The 18,496-nt window shown below is 49.8% G+C and overlaps 2 protein-coding genes and 1 long non-coding RNA gene across 6 annotated transcripts in view; 1 reads left to right on the forward strand and 2 right to left on the reverse strand.

Annotated features, from left to right (window-relative positions):
* Window positions 1-408: 408 nt before the first annotated feature.
* Window positions 409-8,866, reverse strand: ESAM (endothelial cell adhesion molecule). 2 transcript variants are annotated; one of them, XM_059183737.1, is made up of 7 exons: window positions 8,644-8,866; window positions 5,018-5,130; window positions 3,720-3,921; window positions 3,364-3,519; window positions 1,861-1,983; window positions 1,461-1,587; window positions 409-1,223 (listed from the first exon to the last, which is right to left on the reverse strand). In XM_059183737.1, the coding sequence occupies exons 1-7, from the start codon at window positions 8,711-8,713 to the stop codon at window positions 908-910; spliced, it is 1,107 nt and encodes a 368-aa protein (XP_059039720.1). In that variant the 5' UTR covers window positions 8,714-8,866; the 3' UTR covers window positions 409-907. The 2 variants fall into 2 exon arrangements, with proteins under 2 accessions (XP_059039720.1, XP_059039710.1); XM_059183727.1 differs by having other exon boundaries at window positions 4,943-5,130; window positions 8,644-8,865.
* A 3,863-nt stretch (window positions 8,867-12,729) lies between these two features.
* Window positions 12,730-18,496, reverse strand: part of MSANTD2 (Myb/SANT DNA binding domain containing 2) — a 32,290-nt gene continuing 26,523 nt past the window's right edge. For all 3 annotated transcript variants that reach the window (XM_059183695.1, XM_059183693.1, XM_059183699.1), the window contains exon 4: window positions 12,730-14,266. In XM_059183695.1, the coding sequence (XP_059039678.1) occupies window positions 13,414-14,266 (853 nt within the window). In that variant the 3' untranslated portion in view covers window positions 12,730-13,413. The remainder of the gene's footprint in view (window positions 14,267-18,496) is intronic.
* Window positions 14,260-18,359, forward strand: LOC131838089 (uncharacterized). Its single transcript, XR_009356471.1, has 2 exons — window positions 14,260-14,767; window positions 15,003-18,359. It is a non-coding gene; the product is annotated as an uncharacterized LOC131838089 (long non-coding RNA).

Consider the following 18,496-nt stretch of genomic DNA (forward strand, 5'->3'; position numbering starts at 1 on the left):
TAAGAGCACCGACACCCCAAGTCTGTGAGCACCCTTAGCAGGAAGGGCACCAGGTTTCAACCCTTTCCTGCTCCGAGTGGGTTAGGGTCTTCCTGGCCTCAGACTTTTTGAGCCCTCCCCATGATACCTGAGAGCTAATGACCCTTTTATTTATTTTTAAGATTTATTTGTTTTAGGTAGAGAACGAGCAGGAGGGGCAGAGGAGAGGAAGAGAAAATCCCTGGCAGACTCTGGAGCTCGATCTCAGGATCCTGAGATCACAACCCTGAGATCAGGATCTGAGCCTCAACCGGTGGCACCACCCAGGCGCCCCCACAAATGACCCTTTTAATGACTCTAGAAGAGCTGTTCCAGGAAGTTGTGTGGGAAAGCCCTCCAGGGTTTGAAAAGGCAATATGACTCGACTGGTACTTTTCATACAAACACAATGCATCTTTATTGAAATTTGCAAAATAAAAACAAAAACACACATTTCAAGTTAGTTTAAAAAAATACCTTCCCTATCCCCTGTCCCAACAAAACCCAACCAAGACAGCAGGACAGGTTATATGAATGCAGGGAGCTGAAGTGGGAGTGACGGTGCTGTTAGATATGGAGGAGTACAGATGGAGGGGGCCTGGAGGACTCACTGGCCAGCAGTCCTTACCCAGACCAGCGTTCCCTGCAGTCATAGGGAGGACTGGGGAAGGGGGTGGGCGCTCTTCCTAATCTGAGGTCCACTTCCTCTTCTTCTACCTCCTGATGTTTGGATCTTAACTGAGACTCAGTTTTCCCATAGTAGAGAAAGATGTGGGTGGAGGACTGGGGGTCTGGAAGGTGGTCCCCCAAGACTCAAGCCTCTGAGCTAGGGCTGACCCTTACAGGAAGGAGAGAAACCAGATGGCTTGGGTAATAAGTGGCTGGACCATCACACCAGAGACCCAGCCTGACTCTGGGCGGGCACCATTACAGGGACAGCACCCATGCGGCTCAGAGCGGAGGAAGAGACTCCACCGGGGCTGGGGGATATTGGCTGAGGTTGGGCCCCATCTGTCCTGGGCAACCTGGGTGAGGGCAGGACCTGACTGGAGAGGCTGAGCGTGGGGGTCAGTGCACCGGGCCTGGGAGGACCTTGGGGGTGCCGGAGGGCTCGTGCTGAGGTGACAGAGGAAAGGGTCCCGTTCTTGGAGATTGTGTCTGAGCCCTTGGGCCAAGGCAGGGTCCGGGGAGCAGTGGCGTCCTCCCTAGTGATCAAAGAAGTGATTAAGAGGTCAGAAGCTGGAGGGGCAAGAAGGGAGGATTTCTACCTGCTTTGTCTTATTCCCTGCTCAGACACCTTTTCACTCTCCCCACCCTTAAAATTCCCCCAATGGAATGACGTTTCAGTCACTGCCCACCTTTCCCTTAGATGACAGCGGCCTGAACTCCCAGCCAAGGGAAGCTAGGAGAACTCCACTGGGGCAGAGACCAGACACACTTACTTGATATCATTGGCCGGCTCCTCTAGGGCCTTGCTTCGGCGTTGGTACAAGAGGACCAGCCCAGCCAGCAGCCCCAGTCCAACCAGAGTGCCCACAACAGCTCCAGCAACAACCGTGGGCCCTGGCCCTGGAAAAGCCTTGGTGTCAGGGGCAGACATCCAGGGTAGACACTGGTCCCCACCCCCTCCAATCCCTCTACCCCACTGCGGCCATAAACATTTTTTTCTTCTTCCTGTCAAGCAGAAAATGCAGTGACCAGACATTTGTAGAAACATTGACTGGGACAAGCTCTTTGTCCTGTTAACAGTGAGAGGCCTCAGCAGGAGGCCTCCTCTCCTCTTGCAACCCCACCCCCACCGGTGTCCAATCTTCTCCTTAACCACACTTACCCCTCACTGACCTGTGCTCACTTCCAAGGTCACATTGCACTGGGCACTGCCCACCTCATTGTGGGCCCTGCAGATATAGACTCCAGACATGGGACTGGAAAGGTTTGTGAGGCTTAAGGATCCACGGATGGCATCTGCGGACACAATTGGGCCATCAGTCCAGGGACCCTTTTTCCCAATGGAAAAAATTCTGTCCCTTCTGGAATGTCCTCTCTGACTCTCTGGGAGACTCATCTGTCTGTTCCCTCACAGTGGTAAAAGTTGTGACAACCATCATGCTGCTAACTCGATGACCCTCCCCATTTCCACAGGTCAGTGTCCTGATTGATATCTAAAAAGCATCCAAGAGGAACTGGTGCCCAGAAAAACCCAAGCACCATGTTTGCTTTTATTTCCGATTGGCGGTGTGGGAGAAAGAACGCAGTAGGCTAGGAATCAGAAAACCTGCCGTCCAGAATAGGACATGTGACTTTAAACAGGTTACTTGCTATCCCTGGGTCCCAACTTTTTGATCTGTAAAAGGGGTAATATGACCTCCTTGATGGTGTTGAAAGGATTATATTAAATAATCATTATTACAGTTAAAGTTTATTGGCCACTTACTCTATGTCAGAGACTAAGTTTCTTACCTGAACTAACTTGCGAAAATTTCACAACAAACCTATGAGCTTGAGCACTATTAAAAAAATACAAATGATTTTTGTGGCACCTGGGTGGCTCAGTCAGTCAAGCAGCTGCCTTCGGCTCAGACCATGATCCCAAGGGTCTGGGATCTAGTCCCTCATGGGGCTCCTTGCTTAGCAGAGAGTCTGCTTCTCCCTCTCCCTCTCCCTGCTCCTCTGCCTACTTGTGCTATCTCTCTGTCAAATAAATAAATAAAATCTTTTAAAAAATACAAATAATTTTTATTATAAAAATGATCAAATGAAAAGTAGAAAGAGGGACAAAATGAAATTCCACATACCAATGTAGTTTGCTAACATTTTGCTATACTTACTTCATTTCCCTCTTTTTGTGAGACACTTAAAAATAAATGCTCACCATGAGTCCCCCCAAAATAAGGGCATCGACTACATAACTATAATACCACGGCCACATCTGCTAAGTTGATAATCCTTTAACGGAATTATCTAATACCTAATAATAATTATCTAATTATCCATATTGAAAATGTCCCAGTTGTCCCAAAACATTTTTTATAATTAGTGGGTTCAAATCAGGGCTATGACATCCCGTTTTACAAATGGAAGCACAGAGCCAAGTACAGCTAGTACACGACAGAGCTGGAATTTTAATGCAGATTATCTAGCTCAAGAGCCTCTTCAGTGACACAAGTATACAGCGTGTGAAAGTCCCCAACACAGAGCCTGCACCTGCTGGGCCCTCTTTTTCCATCCCTTCTCCCCACTCCCTCCTTCAGCCCAGAATTTTGCAGCACGAACTCCCCTTTTACCCCAGTCCCTCTGGTGCCTCTCATCTTTCCCTCCCCCAGCCACAGTCTCAAGTTCCCTCACCTAAAGCTGGTGCAAAGAAAACCTGGGCGGATGGGGGTGCCCTCTCCCACTGGTACTGGGCAGCTGGCTTACTCCTCGGGGACTGGCAGCTCAGGGTCACATTGGTCCCCACACGGGGCACACCCAGGAGACCACAGGATGGAGGAGCTGGAGGAACTGAAGCAGGGAGACAGGTTAAAAGCTCAACCCCAGGGGACAAACAGATCCCTCCCACCCACCCACAAACACCGCCGACCCCCCCCTTCTGGCACTCTGTCTGCCTCCTCTAACGTTTACACTCAGCCTTTGGGAGACAGACCTGCCTGGGCTCCCGTGGGGCTGGGGAAGGTGTTGCCAAGTGTGTGCTTCTCACTCACCCAGCACACGGAGTTCTAAAGTTTTGCTGCTGTGGCTCCTTTTGATGCCTTGGTGGTCTTGCACATTCACAGAGCAGCGGTAGGACCCAGAGTCTTTCTCCTGGAGGTCCTGCAGCCTCAGTGACACGTTCTGGGAAGGCATGGAGTAGACCAGGGATACCCCATTTTTGCTTGACGTGGTCCCACTGATGTATGCCAGCACCTGGTGTGGGACACAATGCCTCCCCGTTATTCCGTGTGTGCCCTGTGCCCACAGGTTCAGCTAATCCCCCCTCCCCCAAACTGGCAGTCTTCAAGTGCTTCTCCCCTGCACTCACCTCCTCTGACCTGCCCCAGCTCCCCATTCCCCCACTGTCTCTCTCCCCTCTCTCTCCCTGCCCCTGGGTCCTCTTCCCCAGTGCTTTGTCTCTTCATTTCCCTCTTGGGGTGTTTAGAAAGGTGGTATGATGGGTGAGGGATAATGTAAACAGAAGGTATTTATGAAAGAAACTTAGATTACAGGGGGTAGGTCAAAGATTTTTTTAAATCTTTTTATCATCTTCTTCTTGAAGATGTCCCCCCTTCCCCATGTATAAATTCAGGCTCTGTGAAACCCTGGATGTACCCCTGCAATCTAGATTTCTCTCATATGTACTCCTATTTATCAAAGGACCTCTAGAAAATACTTTCCAGAGCCTTGGGAGATCCCAAGCAAATAAGGGGCTCTGAAAATGAAGTTTCATTGGCTTCCGGGTAAATAACCTCTGAGAAGAAGTCTGATATCAGGAAAGAGGATAGATGTGAGGTTGGGAAAGGAGACTGCCCCTGTGTAAAGGGGCAGGGGGACGGATTCGGGAAGAGAAGTGGCCTGTGACAGCGCCCAGAAGCACAAAGAAGGTGAAAATAGGAAGATGCTCAGCTTTTTCAAGTTGTGAGAAACTTGCCTTAACCCTTCCCTGGTCCTCAAACCCCAATCCTCGCTGCCCCTCCCCCGAAGCAAAGCAAAATGCCTTTCCACTTTCCTGTGTTTTGTGTCCTGGATTTCTAGGGTAAGTTGGGGAAAAGAAAATTCTTTGGGGGCCTCCAAGGTCAGAGCAAAAATTGAGCTGGTGAGGAGGACCTTACTTTTTCCTGAATATTCCTTCCCCATCCCCCACCCCTGGCGAACCCTCCCGCTCTGGCCACTTCTTCCCCACGCTCAGCCACAGTGTGTAGCCTCCAGTTGAGATGCAGCCCTCCCTCACCTGGTTCAGATCCTTCCCTTCTTGCTCCAAGAACCACATCACCGTGAGCAACTCCCACCGCTGGGAGGAAGATACCTGTCCTTGCACGGTGTACCACGCTGGGAGCACCACTTCTGATCCTTCCACTGCCTTCAACCTGGTGAGGCCAGAGGGCACGTGGAGCTCCAGCTGGGCCTGTGAGGGAGAGGCTGGGGACAAGAGCACAGAGGCATGAGCTCAGAGGACGGGCTCCTGGCTCCTCCACCTGCGGATCTTGCCCAGCGCAGCGGGGGGAGAGGAAGACTCCGGCAGAGTCCCACCTCTGTAGGCCTCGAGCCTCGAGGCCCAGGGACTGCTGACCTAGTGTCCTGCTTTCATCAGAACGTATTCTCCGTAATCTCGGCCTGCCTGTGGGTTCCTAACAGGGGTAGGGACCCATTTCTGTGCATTTATTTGTATCCAGAGGAGCAGATTTCAGAGCACCAAGAAGAGGGGGCTGATTTCCACGGCGAGGGGAGAGGAAGATCTCTAAGAGGAAGGGCGTGTTGAATACTTTTAATCTTCACTCTACGTAGCCCACTTGCTCCCTCAATTTCCCCAGGAAGGGAGCCAAGAGGGCGTAGCGACGCTGGTCAGGATCGCAAGCGTTCCCGGCTCCTGCTTCTCAACCCGACGGGTGGAGGGGGTTGGGAGGCCGCCGGATTAGCGATTAACCCGCGGCTCCTTCTGAACTCACAGCTCGGAGAGAGAGACTGGAGCCGCCCAGCGCTCCAGCCGACCGACTGACCGCCGCGCTCCCCCGCCTCCCGCTCCGTCCCGACCCAGGGCCTGCCCTGGGAAAGCAGGCCCAGAAAGGGGCCCTTTGGGGGTCCAGGCGATCTGGGAGGGTCCTATGATGTCGTAGGAAACCCCGGGCAGAACTGGAACACGAACGAAGGCCTCCTGGCAGTCAAGTACAAATCTGCGTGTGTTTGGCGTTCAGGAGGTGGACCGGGGTGTCGGTTTCGAGAAGAGGACAGTGGAACCAGTGCTTGCTGATGAGGTCCAGAAACATTCACTTTTTGCCCTTCAGAGAGGCAATGGAGCAGCGGAATCCTAAGCCCTTGGGAGGAATAACCTTGGGCTTGTACCGGCCAGGCCCCAGGAGGCTAGCCACCGTAGCCCCTGGCCTCCGCACTCTGAGTCTGAGACGCCATCTCCGCGTGATGACCAGGCGGCCAAGGCGCGGACAGAGGCCGCACGCAGGCTGGGCTTTCCGCCCACCTGGAGCCGGGCTGCAGGCCCCTAAGGGCCCCGGCGCGGATCCGGCCAGGATGCGAGCCACCCCCACCGCTTTCCGCCTGCGCGTCTTTCCAGAACCCCCACCCCTATTCCTTGGCTTTCGCAGCACCCCCCTATCCATTTCCTGGCGGGTCCCTGCGGGCTGGGCAGGAAACTTGTGCCCGGTGATAAGCCAGAAGACAATGACCGGGGCGCCGCTGGACCGGAGGCTCTACAGGAGAAAACAAACTCTGCCTCAAGGAGTGTGACTCCCCCCTGGGGACCCAAGCGGACCTGGCCCGCACGCGGGTCTCGGGAGGCCAGGACTACAGGAGGCCTGCGGGCGGTGCCGAATCTCCCCCGGCCTTTCTACAGCGCACTCCCGAGAGGCCGCAAACAGTTCCCGTCGGGAAACCTGCCTGGGGCCCGGGAGACGCTTGAGCTTCCTTCGCCGCAGGTGCCCCCAGCGACCTCCCCCAGGTCCTGCATTGACCTTTTTTCACTGGGAAAGGTGGCGGCGGTAAAAGAGCTAGTGATGGACACACTGGGGTCTGGGCAAATGCTCCCTGTCCTACGCCCCAGTGGGAAACTAAGAGCTGAAACTAGGGCACCCTCAGGCCTGGGTGTCAATGGGAGCAGAAGCCCCTTTTCGCTGGCAGGGTCCACGGTACCACAGGCAGAGGGCAACTGAGTGTTTGGGTCCGAGTGAAGGACACAGGAACAGGCCAAGAAAGGGACCCTTCTGGCCCACTCCGAGACCGGAGTGATGGAGCCGGCAAGGCCCAAAGAAGCACAAAAAATGGGCCTGCTCCCCGAGGCTACTATTTTTAGTCTCCTTTTCTCTGAGAAACTCCCCGCTTGGGCTTCTCACGCCCCAGGGGCAGCAGCCAGCGCAGAGCCACCGAGGAGAGGAGCGTGGAGCTGCCGGGCCTCCCTGACAGCCCAGTGCCTCAGAGTCCAGCAGAGCTGGTGCCTGCCCCCAGGGCCCTGGGCCCTAGTGCCAGTTAACTCTTGAGTGGCTGGTGGAGGTCAGCAACCCCCTGGGCCGCCTGGTAGGGAGGTTGGGCTTGGGCTGTCCTTGTGAAAACTGAGGGCCAGAGTTAGGATAGGAAAAGGAGAAGTTGCAGGAGAGGTGCAGACACTGTCCAAGCAAGGAACTGGGACTTTTCTCCCTTGCTTGGCAAAAGCCCCAGCAGAGAGATGGGGGAGTTGGGGATAGAATGCAGAAGGGAAAGGGGTGCTGAGGTTGCCTTTGGGAGAAGGCAGCCAAGAAGTGAAGGGATCCAGAGCAAGCCCACCGAGCCTACAGGGACAGAAATCTGTCCAGGCTTTGGTGTGGCCGGTGTGCTGCTCGAAGTCCTCTTTGTCTAGGGACCCTAATCACTTCATGCCCCAACACTCTCGCAGCACAAATCAGGCTAAAGGGGGCATGGGTGAGAGTTAGCTGGTCCCTGTCTCTGTCCCCATCACTGTGGATGAATTTCACTCTGTCTCTCTGTATCTGTGATTTCCAACCTGAGTGAAATGAGTTAAATTTGACCTTGACAAACTCACCCTTCACCCTTCAGGAGATCCTTGAAAAAGAGATGGCAAGACAGCCCCAGAGGAAGACGCTTACAATGGGTTTAGTTCTTGCTGGGCCCTTACTCTTCAGATGTCACAATGGACCATCCCCAGCTCCTGAGAGCTCCTGGAAGCCTTCAGCACTCCTTGAGCACTTGCTCCAAGGAAGCGCCCTTCTTCTCTGACTCTTTGAGGAAACTTCTCTCTATTTCCTTTGTCCGTTTAGCTCTGGGAACCAATGGGGGTGGTGGACCTCATGGGGGGGGGTCACAATTCTGCTCCTTTAGGCATTCAAACCCCTCCCCCGTTTCCTGTGTCCCAAGTGACCTCACGGTCAAACTTTTGGGGCACCTCCCTTTATTCCCAGGGCAGGAAGCTGGAGGGGGGAGAGGGAGGATCTGGACTGGGGAATTGATGTGAAGTGCGTTTGCCAAGCCTGGGATCCAGGGGATTCCTGGGGTTCTTACATATCAGCTCCTGTGTGGAGTGGGGGGACATAAGGGGGCTGGAGTTAAGTCCTTAAGCTCTTTAGCCTGTGTCTCATCTAGCCGCTCAGCTCATCTGGCCCTGCTGGGTGGAGGTGGGGAGTGCTGGTGAGGAATGGTTCACACAACTCCCAGAGAGGTCTACCCACACAGATGCCCTGACCCTCTCTCCAACCGGGCAGAGTCCACACCCAAAGTGGTAGTTGTCGGGACACAGTGGAGATAGAAGTCAACCCCAGCCAGTGATGCCCTGGGTGGGTAGAGGGGGGAGGGAGTGTGGGGGAGGAGGGCAAGAGTCAGAGGGGGGTGGCCCCATCCATCCAGTTCCTTCATCGTGCCCAAGACCACCTTCCTCAGGGTCGCATTCATCCCATTACCCGGCTCAAGTTCCCTCCCGGAGCACGTTTCACTCACCGAGGGTACTCAGCCCCAGGAACAAAAACCGCAGCAAGCTGGTCGCAGGGGGCCTGGGCAGGGAAACCATGGCACTCCCGGCCCCGACGGAGTAAGGGGCGCCGGCTCCGGGACACACTGAGCGACAGGTGCTGAGGCGGGTAGGCAGCTGGGGCGGGCGCAGGAGTCTGGCCACTGACACCGAGGGCGGCTCTAGCCAGAATCTGTGCGCGTGTGTCCCGGCGGCGGGGTGGGGACCGACGGGGACGGGGGGGCGGGGCGTTCGAGGGGGCGGAGAGGTCGCGGTCTTCCCGGGCGGGGCGTGCGGGTGACCCGTCACGGGGGGGGGGGGGCGGGCGGCTCCTGCGCTCCGACGGCCGGATCTCGCGGCCTCCACCCTGGTAGGACGCAGGGTGGGGTCCGGTAAGTCTCGGTGCCCCCACAGCCGGCCGGGGGGCCAGGGGAAAAGGGAAGGGGCCTGAACTCCCACACTGGGGCCATACCCTTCCCCCTCCGCCGCGGGGGTGGGGGAAAGACGGGGAACCGAGGGAGGTTTGGGGGACTCTCCGACGTCCAGGAGCCGCCCGCATCTCTGACACCTGAGCCGGCCGAGACTCTGGCCACCGCTCCGAGCTTGGGGGTACCGCGTCCTCCGCCTAAGCGGGGCGGCCTCCCTGATGGAGGAAGAAGGGGGCTGCGTTGTCCCGGAGCCACTGGGCTTCCGCAGGCTGTGGGGCGGAGCGGCGGGAGGGGGCCCGGTTCTCCGGAACCGGACGGGGAAGAGATGCGGCCCAGCCCGCCTCCGCCCAGCCCCGCAGGGGCCCCCACTGTCTGCTCCGGGGAAGGCCGAGAGCCGCGCCAGCCGGGTCGTGCGGGAACCGTCTGCACCTGCGGGCGGCGGAGAGGGGCTCTCAGCACGTCCTCGGAAACTCCCTAAAACCCAGGCCCCAGGTCACTGGGTCTTGTGTCTCAGCTCCCGAGCAGGGAAAGGACCGGCTTAAGAAAGCCCCAGGAGCTAAGCAGGAAACTGAGGCAACAGGCGCCCGGCTCCCAGCGAAAAGAATGGCTTATGGGCCTTATGCTAATTGGGGAGGTGGGGGCGGCTGTGGGAAGAAGAAAGACCCCACAAAGCCCCCCGTTTCTTTATCCCCGTATCTTCGCTGCCCCCCATCCGTCGTAAGGCCGGCTCTGATCCTTTAATTCCCGGGACCAGCTCTCGTTCGCTGTGAATTTAATTTAACCGTCTCCCCCGCACCCCCCCACCTCCAGTTGGTCCAAAGGCACCTCTGCGCCCTCTGGCGGCCGCAGCTCCGCCACAGCCGGGCTCGCACCTGTTCTTGCTTCTCAGTCCAACAGCCCAAATACAGATGCTTCAAACATTGGGGCACAGCTTAACCACCGAGCAAAGGTCACCGGCGGCAGAAAGCATAACAACCAATTCTTGGCGCTGCCTGCTCTGGGTGGCAGTTGACAGGGAAGAAAAGCAGCCAGGCCTCCGATTCCATTTATTCCACACAGTCCCGCTCTGTTTTAACACCGGGTGTGGTCCGGGCGCCTGCGTGGAACGTCTTTTTCTACAGAGTTGCCCCACACACCCTGTAGGATGCCTCTGCCTCGTGCGACTTGCCTGACTGCTCTTCAAATATCTGCCATGCAGTGGCTTCGAGAAATACCTATGCAAACACTAGACCGCTCATGCAACCCTGGAATCCAATACTTGGCAGCTGAGAGGCAGCAAAGGCAACAGAAACAGATAACTGCTAATCTCATACCCTTATGCAAGGGCCTGCAAACTTGGATTGTCAAGGAGAGAGAGAGGGTGTGTGTGTGTGTGTGTGTGTACTTGGGGGCTGTTGGTTTAGTTTTTCTATTCTGTCACACTCAAATTTTCCTTTAGTTTATGCTTCAAACCACCTCCTGTAAACATTCCTCCTTCATTTCCAGACTAGGGTTAAGTTACACCAAATCAGTAACTCCTTCCAAGAAAGGTAGCACCAAGTCTCTTGGTTGTATCCCAAGAACGGCGAAGCATCTAATTACATGGGCTGTGCTCACTCCTACCAAGTGCTATATAGGGGCCATCCCGTTAGGACTCTTTCAATGCCCTCACCCCAACCAAAAGATCTTCCATTCTAACTCCTATTCCAACCACTTCTTTCCACTGACCCCGGCTCAGTCAGAGTGACAGAAATTAGCAGAGCAGCTCCGTTCCTTTCTGGAAGTTTTTGCCAGGATGCGTTTTAGGATGAACACAGCTGTCTACCCTTGTGTAAAATGAGAATGTTAGCAGATAACCCGTGAGTGGCCTGGGGACTGCTTCCATAAACGGATTGAATGAGAGAGCTAAGATCATGGTTTCCTGTGTTTGGAGACATGCAGGTCACTAGTGTTTCTTCCGATCGTACTTCATCTCATTTCTCAAAGCATGAACATAGTGTCTCCATCCCCCTTGACTCAGTTCTAAGGCTTCATTAAGGTCCATTTTTTTTTTTATCTTTAATAATGCTCAAATTAGTTACATGATACCCTGCTACCCTCTCCTCAAGATTGTTCTGGCCAGAGAAACTGGATATTCAGTTATCAGCAAGCTTTCCATTTCCAAGCTTTCCTTTCCTTTCCAAGCTCCCATTTCCCAGTCTGTTTTGTCCTCTTGCCCCTACTCTCACTCATCCCATGCTGAGTGGTAAAAACACACTGATTCTTGGATCCAGCCAGCCTTGGTCCTCTTCTCCATGCTGCCCATGGTGCTCTAGTAATGCCCCCTTCTCAGTAATGTTGGGTAGATCTGAAATACCCTCACAAAATGATCCCCCAGCTTAAGTAACTCAACAGCAACAGAAAGTGGGATAGAAAAAAATGCACGAAGCATGTTGGTTTTGGGTTTGGTTGGCGGCAAAGTTTGGGGGGATGCTGTATGCTACTCCTGGTAATGCTTTTTCCTGCAGCATTTAGCACTGAATGTTAAGAAATTACTGCTAAAAGATGGTCTGTAATTCCAAGTTCCAAAGAAGAGCAAAGTCAGGAGAATTTCCTAAGGCCCATACCCGTCTACTGTGCCCAGAGAGAAGAGGTGCTACACTTAAATTCCAAGAATATTTATATTCTCCCTGAACTAGCATCCACTTATATTTTTGTTTGTTTGTTTTATTAAGTAAGCTCTACACCCAATGTGGAACGTGAACTCACAACCCTGAGATCAAGAGTCACATGCTCTACCAAGTGAGCCAGCCAGGGGCCCCAACTAGCATCCGTTTTTAGCAACAGTCAACTCCTTAGACTAAAATACATTAAATAAGACATTAATAAAATCATCCCATTGATTATAAGCTCTCTAGCCATCAGAATATAAGCGTCAGCCAACTAAGAGGTATCAGGATGAGAAAATCACTGATTTAAGGCTATTCAGGTTGTAGGAAGAAGAAGACTATTTTTTTTAATCAATATGCAATTTTATATTTAATAGTATAAAAAAGATGGGCGAAATTATAGCTCTTACCTGGATTTGCAGTCCATCTAAAGGAGAGCACCTGAGACATTTTGGGGGAATCATTGAAGATACACCATCAAGCTAACAAGTCCCGGCCATGAGACCAAAGTGATCTTTGCCTGCCCTTCCAGTAAACTAGCTGTTAGCCAAAAGTGCTAACCTCTAAGTGGAGTGTTCATTAGTTGATGCCAAGAAATCCCTGAGCAAGGAAGCTGCCTTCCTAATGGACAGATAGGAAGCTTTATTGTGGATCACTTAAAAAAAAAGTTTTTGGATGTTTCTGTTATATTTTCTGTTTTATAAACAGCATGATGACAATAATTCCCCACTTACACTCTTTGAGAGAGTGGCCCCTGATGACTGAGCGTTAAGATGAAGAAGGAGAATCTCTTGCAAATTCACGTACATAGGGTCAGAAGGAATATCCCATTTTTCAAAAAGAAATATAAAATGCAACATCCAGTGACTTTGGTGCTCTGACAAATAATGACATTGGTCAGCGGGGTGCAGAGAGTGAAGATATCCTGCTCCCTTTGTTCTGTATGTTGTGAGCAGTGAAGTCTGTATAGGTCATACCACCGGTGTGCCTATGCCCTGCTACAAAAAAGCTCAAACAGTGCTCCAAGAGGCCAAGAATTACTTTAATAATTTTTTTTTTAAAAAGTTCAAATGGCAACACAACCGTAAAGTTGATACATCACAGAAACAAAGGTCTTTGCAGGCAACACTGATTGGGAATAGGAAAACACTTGGCTGGTGAAAAAAATGAAACTCTAAATTATATACAATAGTAGCTAAGGGTGATACTGAAAAACAGTCTTATTTACTGTGACTCGCGATTTAACTTGCCATTATCTATTGCTTATTTATTCAGGGTTGTAAATAATACTTATATAGAGACATAGAGATGTGTAAAAATGAAACATTGTGAAAAAAATACAATTTTTCAATTTCATATGAAACTCAAAGTATAAGTTTTGTCCAATATGGAATGTACCTACATTTGTTTATATTAGGGCTCTAAAATCCATTTAAAAATTGTCTTTTGTTTTTAAAAAAAGAACAGCTGACCCACCATGCAAGTTCGCTGTGTATCTTGTTTGCTCAAAATGAGCATTTTCAGGTGAGGTCTGTTTTTTCTGCCCAAAGTCTGGTATAATTCAGTTGCAGTTGTACTGGCCCGACTGTGGAAAGAGTTTCCGTGAAGAGTCTGATGGCAGCATCTGGATAAGGGGCAGTCTCGGGAATGCAGAGTGAGTAGAGAAGAGGGAGGTAAGAGCCCAAATCCTTATGAAGGATGACGTTCAGTTGTTAAATTTTAAGGGATATCCAATGGCTTTTTCCAGGCACTCAACTAAAGAGCCGGCGGAAAGAAAATCCCTCTCTACTTCTACGAATTTGATATAGATAGATTTGGGGGAGACTCCGGGATCCACAATACAGTTCTGGGACAAAAACCCATTAATACCAACCCAATCTTTGCTGAAGGTTTTGGTATTTGCTTGGAAATGTAAAAATAAGCATTGCTGGAGAGTCCTAACCTCAGCAATCCCGAGGTAGCAATAGATTATTCGGGTGGGTTCAATTTCCACCTGTAACGAGGCTTGCGCCGAGAGGGTCTCCAAGTCAACCCGGCCCTCCTTTCCCGGGTCCAGAGAATGTCGCTCCAGGTGTGGAGATGGGGGCCTCTCCATACATTCTTCATAGCCAATGGCATAAAGGCCTGGACTTTTGGGAATGCCTCCCGGTAATAAATACTGAACCACGTTCCCCCCAGTTGGTTTGGAATGGGCAATGGGTATCCAGTCAATTTCCATGTGCAGCTCCAAGCACCGAGCTTCACTAATGGTGATCTCTAAAAACTTGTAGTAAACATTTTTCCAGTTCATTTTCTGCACACGGGTCATAATGATCCGTCCCTCGGGCTTCTCGGAGTTGAAGTATTCCCGCAGTCGCTTGCCGAGGGGCACCTGGGAGCTGATCTCAGCATAATGGTAACGAATATCCTCTTTCCAACGGGTGTTATAACCGATTCCAAAAATGGCCAGTTTGTTAGAAAGATGAAGCCTTGAAAAGTCCGTCCAGCTCTGAAACAGTTCCCATTTCAATTGTACTGATTCCAAAATCTGGACGATATTTTGCATGATGTCTCTCTTCCTAGAAAGGGAAATACAAAGTCAAATTCTTCAGGTGTCTAGTTCAGCACGGTGCACCAGTACTTTCTGCAGTGATGCAAATGTTCTAATCTGTGCTGTCCAATATGGCGGCCATTAGCACTTAAGATGTGATCAGTGTGAGTGACATATGAAATTTTTAGTCATAATTTTAAAAATTATGTTTAAATAGACATGTTGGGGCACCTGGGTGGCCCAGGCATTAAGCATCTGCCTTCGGCTCAGGTCATGATCCCAGAGTTCTGGGAACGAGCCCCGTATTGGGCTCCCTGCTCAGCAGGAAACCTGCTTCTCTCTCTGCCCACTCCCCCTTCTGGTGCTCCCTCTATTGCAGTCTCTCTCTCTGTCAAATAAATAAATAAAATCTTAAGAATAAATAAATAAATAAATAAATAAATAGCCACATGTGACTAGGGACTACCGTACTGGACAGTGCAAGCCAAGATGAACATAGTATTAAAATCTGAGAAACAGGGACGCCTGGGTGGCTCAGTTGGTTAAGCAGCTGCCTTCGGCTCAGGTCATGATCCCAGCGTCCTGGGATCGAGTCCCACATCGGGCTCCTTGCTCCGCAGGGAGCCTGCTTCTCCCTCTGACTCTGCCTTCCACTCTGTCTGCCTGTGCTCGTGTTCACTCCCTCTCTCTCTGACAAATAAATAAATAAAATCTTTAAAAAAAAAAAAAAAAAAAAAAAAAATCTGAGAAACACTCTTTCCTAGGAAATTTCTAGCAATTAATGATAAAGTGCTTTCCATGACTTCTAGAGTCTGGCTATATTAAACTTAGTAACTATTGATATGTAAGTCCCTGATTTAGAAACCCAAATCAAGAATTTAGAATTTTTTAACTTATTAATCAATTCCAGTATAGTGAACGCACATTGTTATATTGGTTTCAGACGAACCATCCTGGAACTCAAGACCTCCACACAACACCCAGTGCTCCTAACGACTGGTGCACTCCTCCATCCCTGGCCCCCATTTCCCCTCTGGGAATCATCAGTTTGTTCTCTATAGTTAAAGAGTCTATTTCTTGCTTTATCTCTCTATTTTCCCTTTGCTTGTTTTGATTCTTAAATTCCACAGATGAGTGAAATCATATGGTATCTCTCTTTCTCTGACTGGTTTATAAAGTGGCTATTTCTATGCATAGAATGGCTTTCCAATCTAAGTACCAAAGGCAGGCGAAGGGTGCTCTATTCAAAATGGCATCCTGCATCACTTAAAATAATGAAGAGCTTAATTTCTAACCTGGAAGTTCTTAGAGTTCAGTAATTTTGGCCCATGTGTGTTTGCTGTAGGAAATGCACAACCAATTATGTCTAATGGCCTGATGCAGAAACAAAACGATATTTTCTTCCGGTTGTCTGAAACTCATACTACTCCCAAATGTCGAAGAATTGTCAGTTAATCACAGAATTAAGATCTGAGAATTCAGATGGAAAAAGTCTACATCAAACTTAGAAGGGAAAAATGAATGGGGACTATTGCTCAAGGGGAGCAAAAGTATAGAAATTATTTCAATTTGGATTTGGAGAGTTAACAGAATAAGGCTGAACATGCTGGGAAGTTTTTGTTTCAGATGCTGCTTAACTCCCAAAACCGGAACTGATACTTTACGATAATTCATGCACTATATATGAGCATATGTAATTACAAGTTTGTTTCTCAGGTATGGCAAAGACTTTGACATTGAAAGATGGAAGTCTGTTAAATGTTAACTTAGTAACAATCTATTACGGTCTACATCGGTCATAGGTTTAAGCTACAAAAATACTCAAAGACTGCCCTTATGTACGATTGAACGCAGGCAGAGAAGAGGGTGTACAACTTCTTGGAAGGAGACAATGCTTGAAAGTTTCCTATTAAATCCTTGTATCTTCTAGGGGAAGAGTCTGGGGAACAAACTGGGGAACCTCCCACGTACTCATTCTCCGTCTGTCCTCTTACTCTCTTTGGCGTTCTCTGCAAGATGACAAAATGCTAAGATTTTGTCGCCTGCTGCTTCTCGAAGCCAGAGACTGCCCTAGACTTATCTTCCACTCTTTAGTTTGTCACAGAAATTCTCAGGTATTGGAGTGGCCATCTCGATAAAATCACTGCATTGCTGGAGAACTGTTCCTTCTCAGAGTACACAAAGGCACTCAGTGATCATTCACTTTCGGCTTGGTGCTCAGGAGGTAAAGATAGAGGACTGTGTGTCTGCATGAATGCTGAAAGAAAAGCTCTCTTATACAGCCACCATCCTTCCTTGTCCTCTTTTGAAATGCTACAACGATATCAAGGACCAGGCTAAGGAATTGGGATGGTAGAGGGCATAGATTTTCATTGATTCTGCTCACTGATCAACATCCCAGTGCCTGCCATGAAGTAGGCACTTGGCAAATATCTGTCAACTAAATGAGCAGATTAGGTGACTCTACTTTATGGATGAAGGATGGAGCATATATATATATATATTTTTTTTCTTTTTTTAAGAGAGTTTTTTTTTTTTTTTTTAAAGATTATTTATGACACAGAGAGAGACAGAGAGAGAAAGCCCAAGCAAAGGGAGCAGCAGGCACAGGGAGAGGGAGAAGCAGGCTCCCCAAGGATCAGGGAGCCTGACACAGGGCTCAATCCCAGGAACCCAGGATCATGACCTGAGCCGAAGGCAGTTGTTTAACCAACTGAGCCAGCCAAGCACCCTGAAGGTTGGTATGTTTAACTACACACTATGTCCACTATCTTAGGCTCATCCCACTTATACTTGGAGAAAAACATATCCAATGCCCAGATGAAGTTATTTTATTCAGCATTGTCTTAGCCTTAAATCATCCATAAGGAATAATTCTGAGTAAACTTGCACTGGAAAATAAATGGCCCATTAGGAACCACTTTAAAGATTCTCACTGTGTGAGCTAAAACCTGGAGCAGAGGCAGTAAGTGGTCCATTTCTACAGAACCTGCTGATCTGATGTCTGTCTGGAGATCCCTGGGCCTATGACTCATCACATTTTCAAAACTACAGAGCACAGTAAAAATGAGACCCAGGTTTTTAAATGGCTCCAGAGAAGGATCTATTTTAGTTCCTGATTTCTGAAATTCTAACCACGGGAAAAGTGCAGATGGTAGGGACACCCATTTTGTGAGGTCTGAGTTCATCTCCAGTTAGGTCACCTGGGCCTCTCCTCAAGGTCCAAGCAGTTGAAAGGGAGAGACAGGTCATTTTAGTAAAGGAGAGACAATGGCCTTTTTGGAGACTCAGGGCCTGAAGGGATGGACTAGTAATAATGCATTTTAAAAAAATATTCAACATCAGAGTTTCCCTTCCTTTGGGACATTCTGATGTCCCAACTGGAAAACAGACCTACTTCCCAACAAGAAACAGCCTCAGGCTTACTGACTTGAGTCATAAACTTCTTTGTTGAGGCGTGCGGAGTGGTTATAATTTTGAGAAATAATTCTTGATCCCTAAACTTTCACCCTTTCCCCTGACAGGGGAGCAGCTGATACTGGGAATTCTTTTGTTCTACAGATACTCTGAAAAAGAAGCATTTGCAAAGTGGGTGGTGGTGGTGGTGGTTGGCTCTGTGAAAACAAGTTTCCTTTTTATATTGCTTGTTGCTTATCACAGCTCTTTCCATCTTGCCTGTTCCCCCTTTGTCCACTGTCCCCTCAAACACCAAGTTCACATGCGCACAATGAAGTACAGAAGAAAAAAATGGGTGCTATCAGGGTTTCTGGATGACCAGATCGAAAAAAAGAATGGCGTTCCTCTACTTTCCCCCTAAATTGATCTTTTAATATATTTATGTCATAGACTTAGTGAGGGACTTCCTTAAAATTAATTAAAAGAACCACAGGGACACCTGGGTGGCTCAGCCATTAAGCATCTACCTTCGGCTCAGGTCATGATCCCAAGGTTCTGAGATCGAGCCCCACACTGGGCTGCTTGCTCAGCACGAAGCCTGCTTCTCCCTTTCCCACTCCCCTTGCTTGTGTTCCCTCTCTTGCTGTCTCTCTCTCTGTCAAATAAATAAATAAAATCTTTAAAAATAAATAAATAAAAGAACTACAAACATAGGATCACTGAAACTCAGAGTCCTGTGGTCTCCTTACAGAAGACAGAACTGAACTGACGTAGCCAGCAGAAGGACCCCAGCCCGGGATTCCATCTTTCGTCTGTCAATGTCTTTCTTTTCCAAATGGATAAAAAGGCTACCTAGGAGCTT

Source organism: Mustela lutreola, chromosome 1 (genome assembly GCF_030435805.1).
Source record: "Mustela lutreola isolate mMusLut2 chromosome 1, mMusLut2.pri, whole genome shotgun sequence".
In the NCBI taxonomy this organism is placed as follows: domain Eukaryota; kingdom Metazoa; phylum Chordata; class Mammalia; order Carnivora; family Mustelidae; genus Mustela; species Mustela lutreola.

Excerpts from the sequence above, each read along its gene's own strand:
- ESAM (XM_059183727.1), bottom strand. The coding sequence starts at position 8,713 with ATGGTTTCCCTGCCCAGGCCCCCTGCGACCAGCTTGCTGCGGTTTTTG. Across the intron at positions 5,131-8,643 it reads CCTGGGGCTGAGTACCCTCG|CCTCTCCCTCACAGGCCCAG; the intron begins GTGAGTGAAACG and ends TCTTGTCCCCAG. Across the intron at positions 3,922-4,942 it reads AAGGGAAGGATCTGAACCAG|GTGCTGGCATACATCAGTGG; the intron begins GTGAGGGAGGGC and ends GTCCCACACCAG.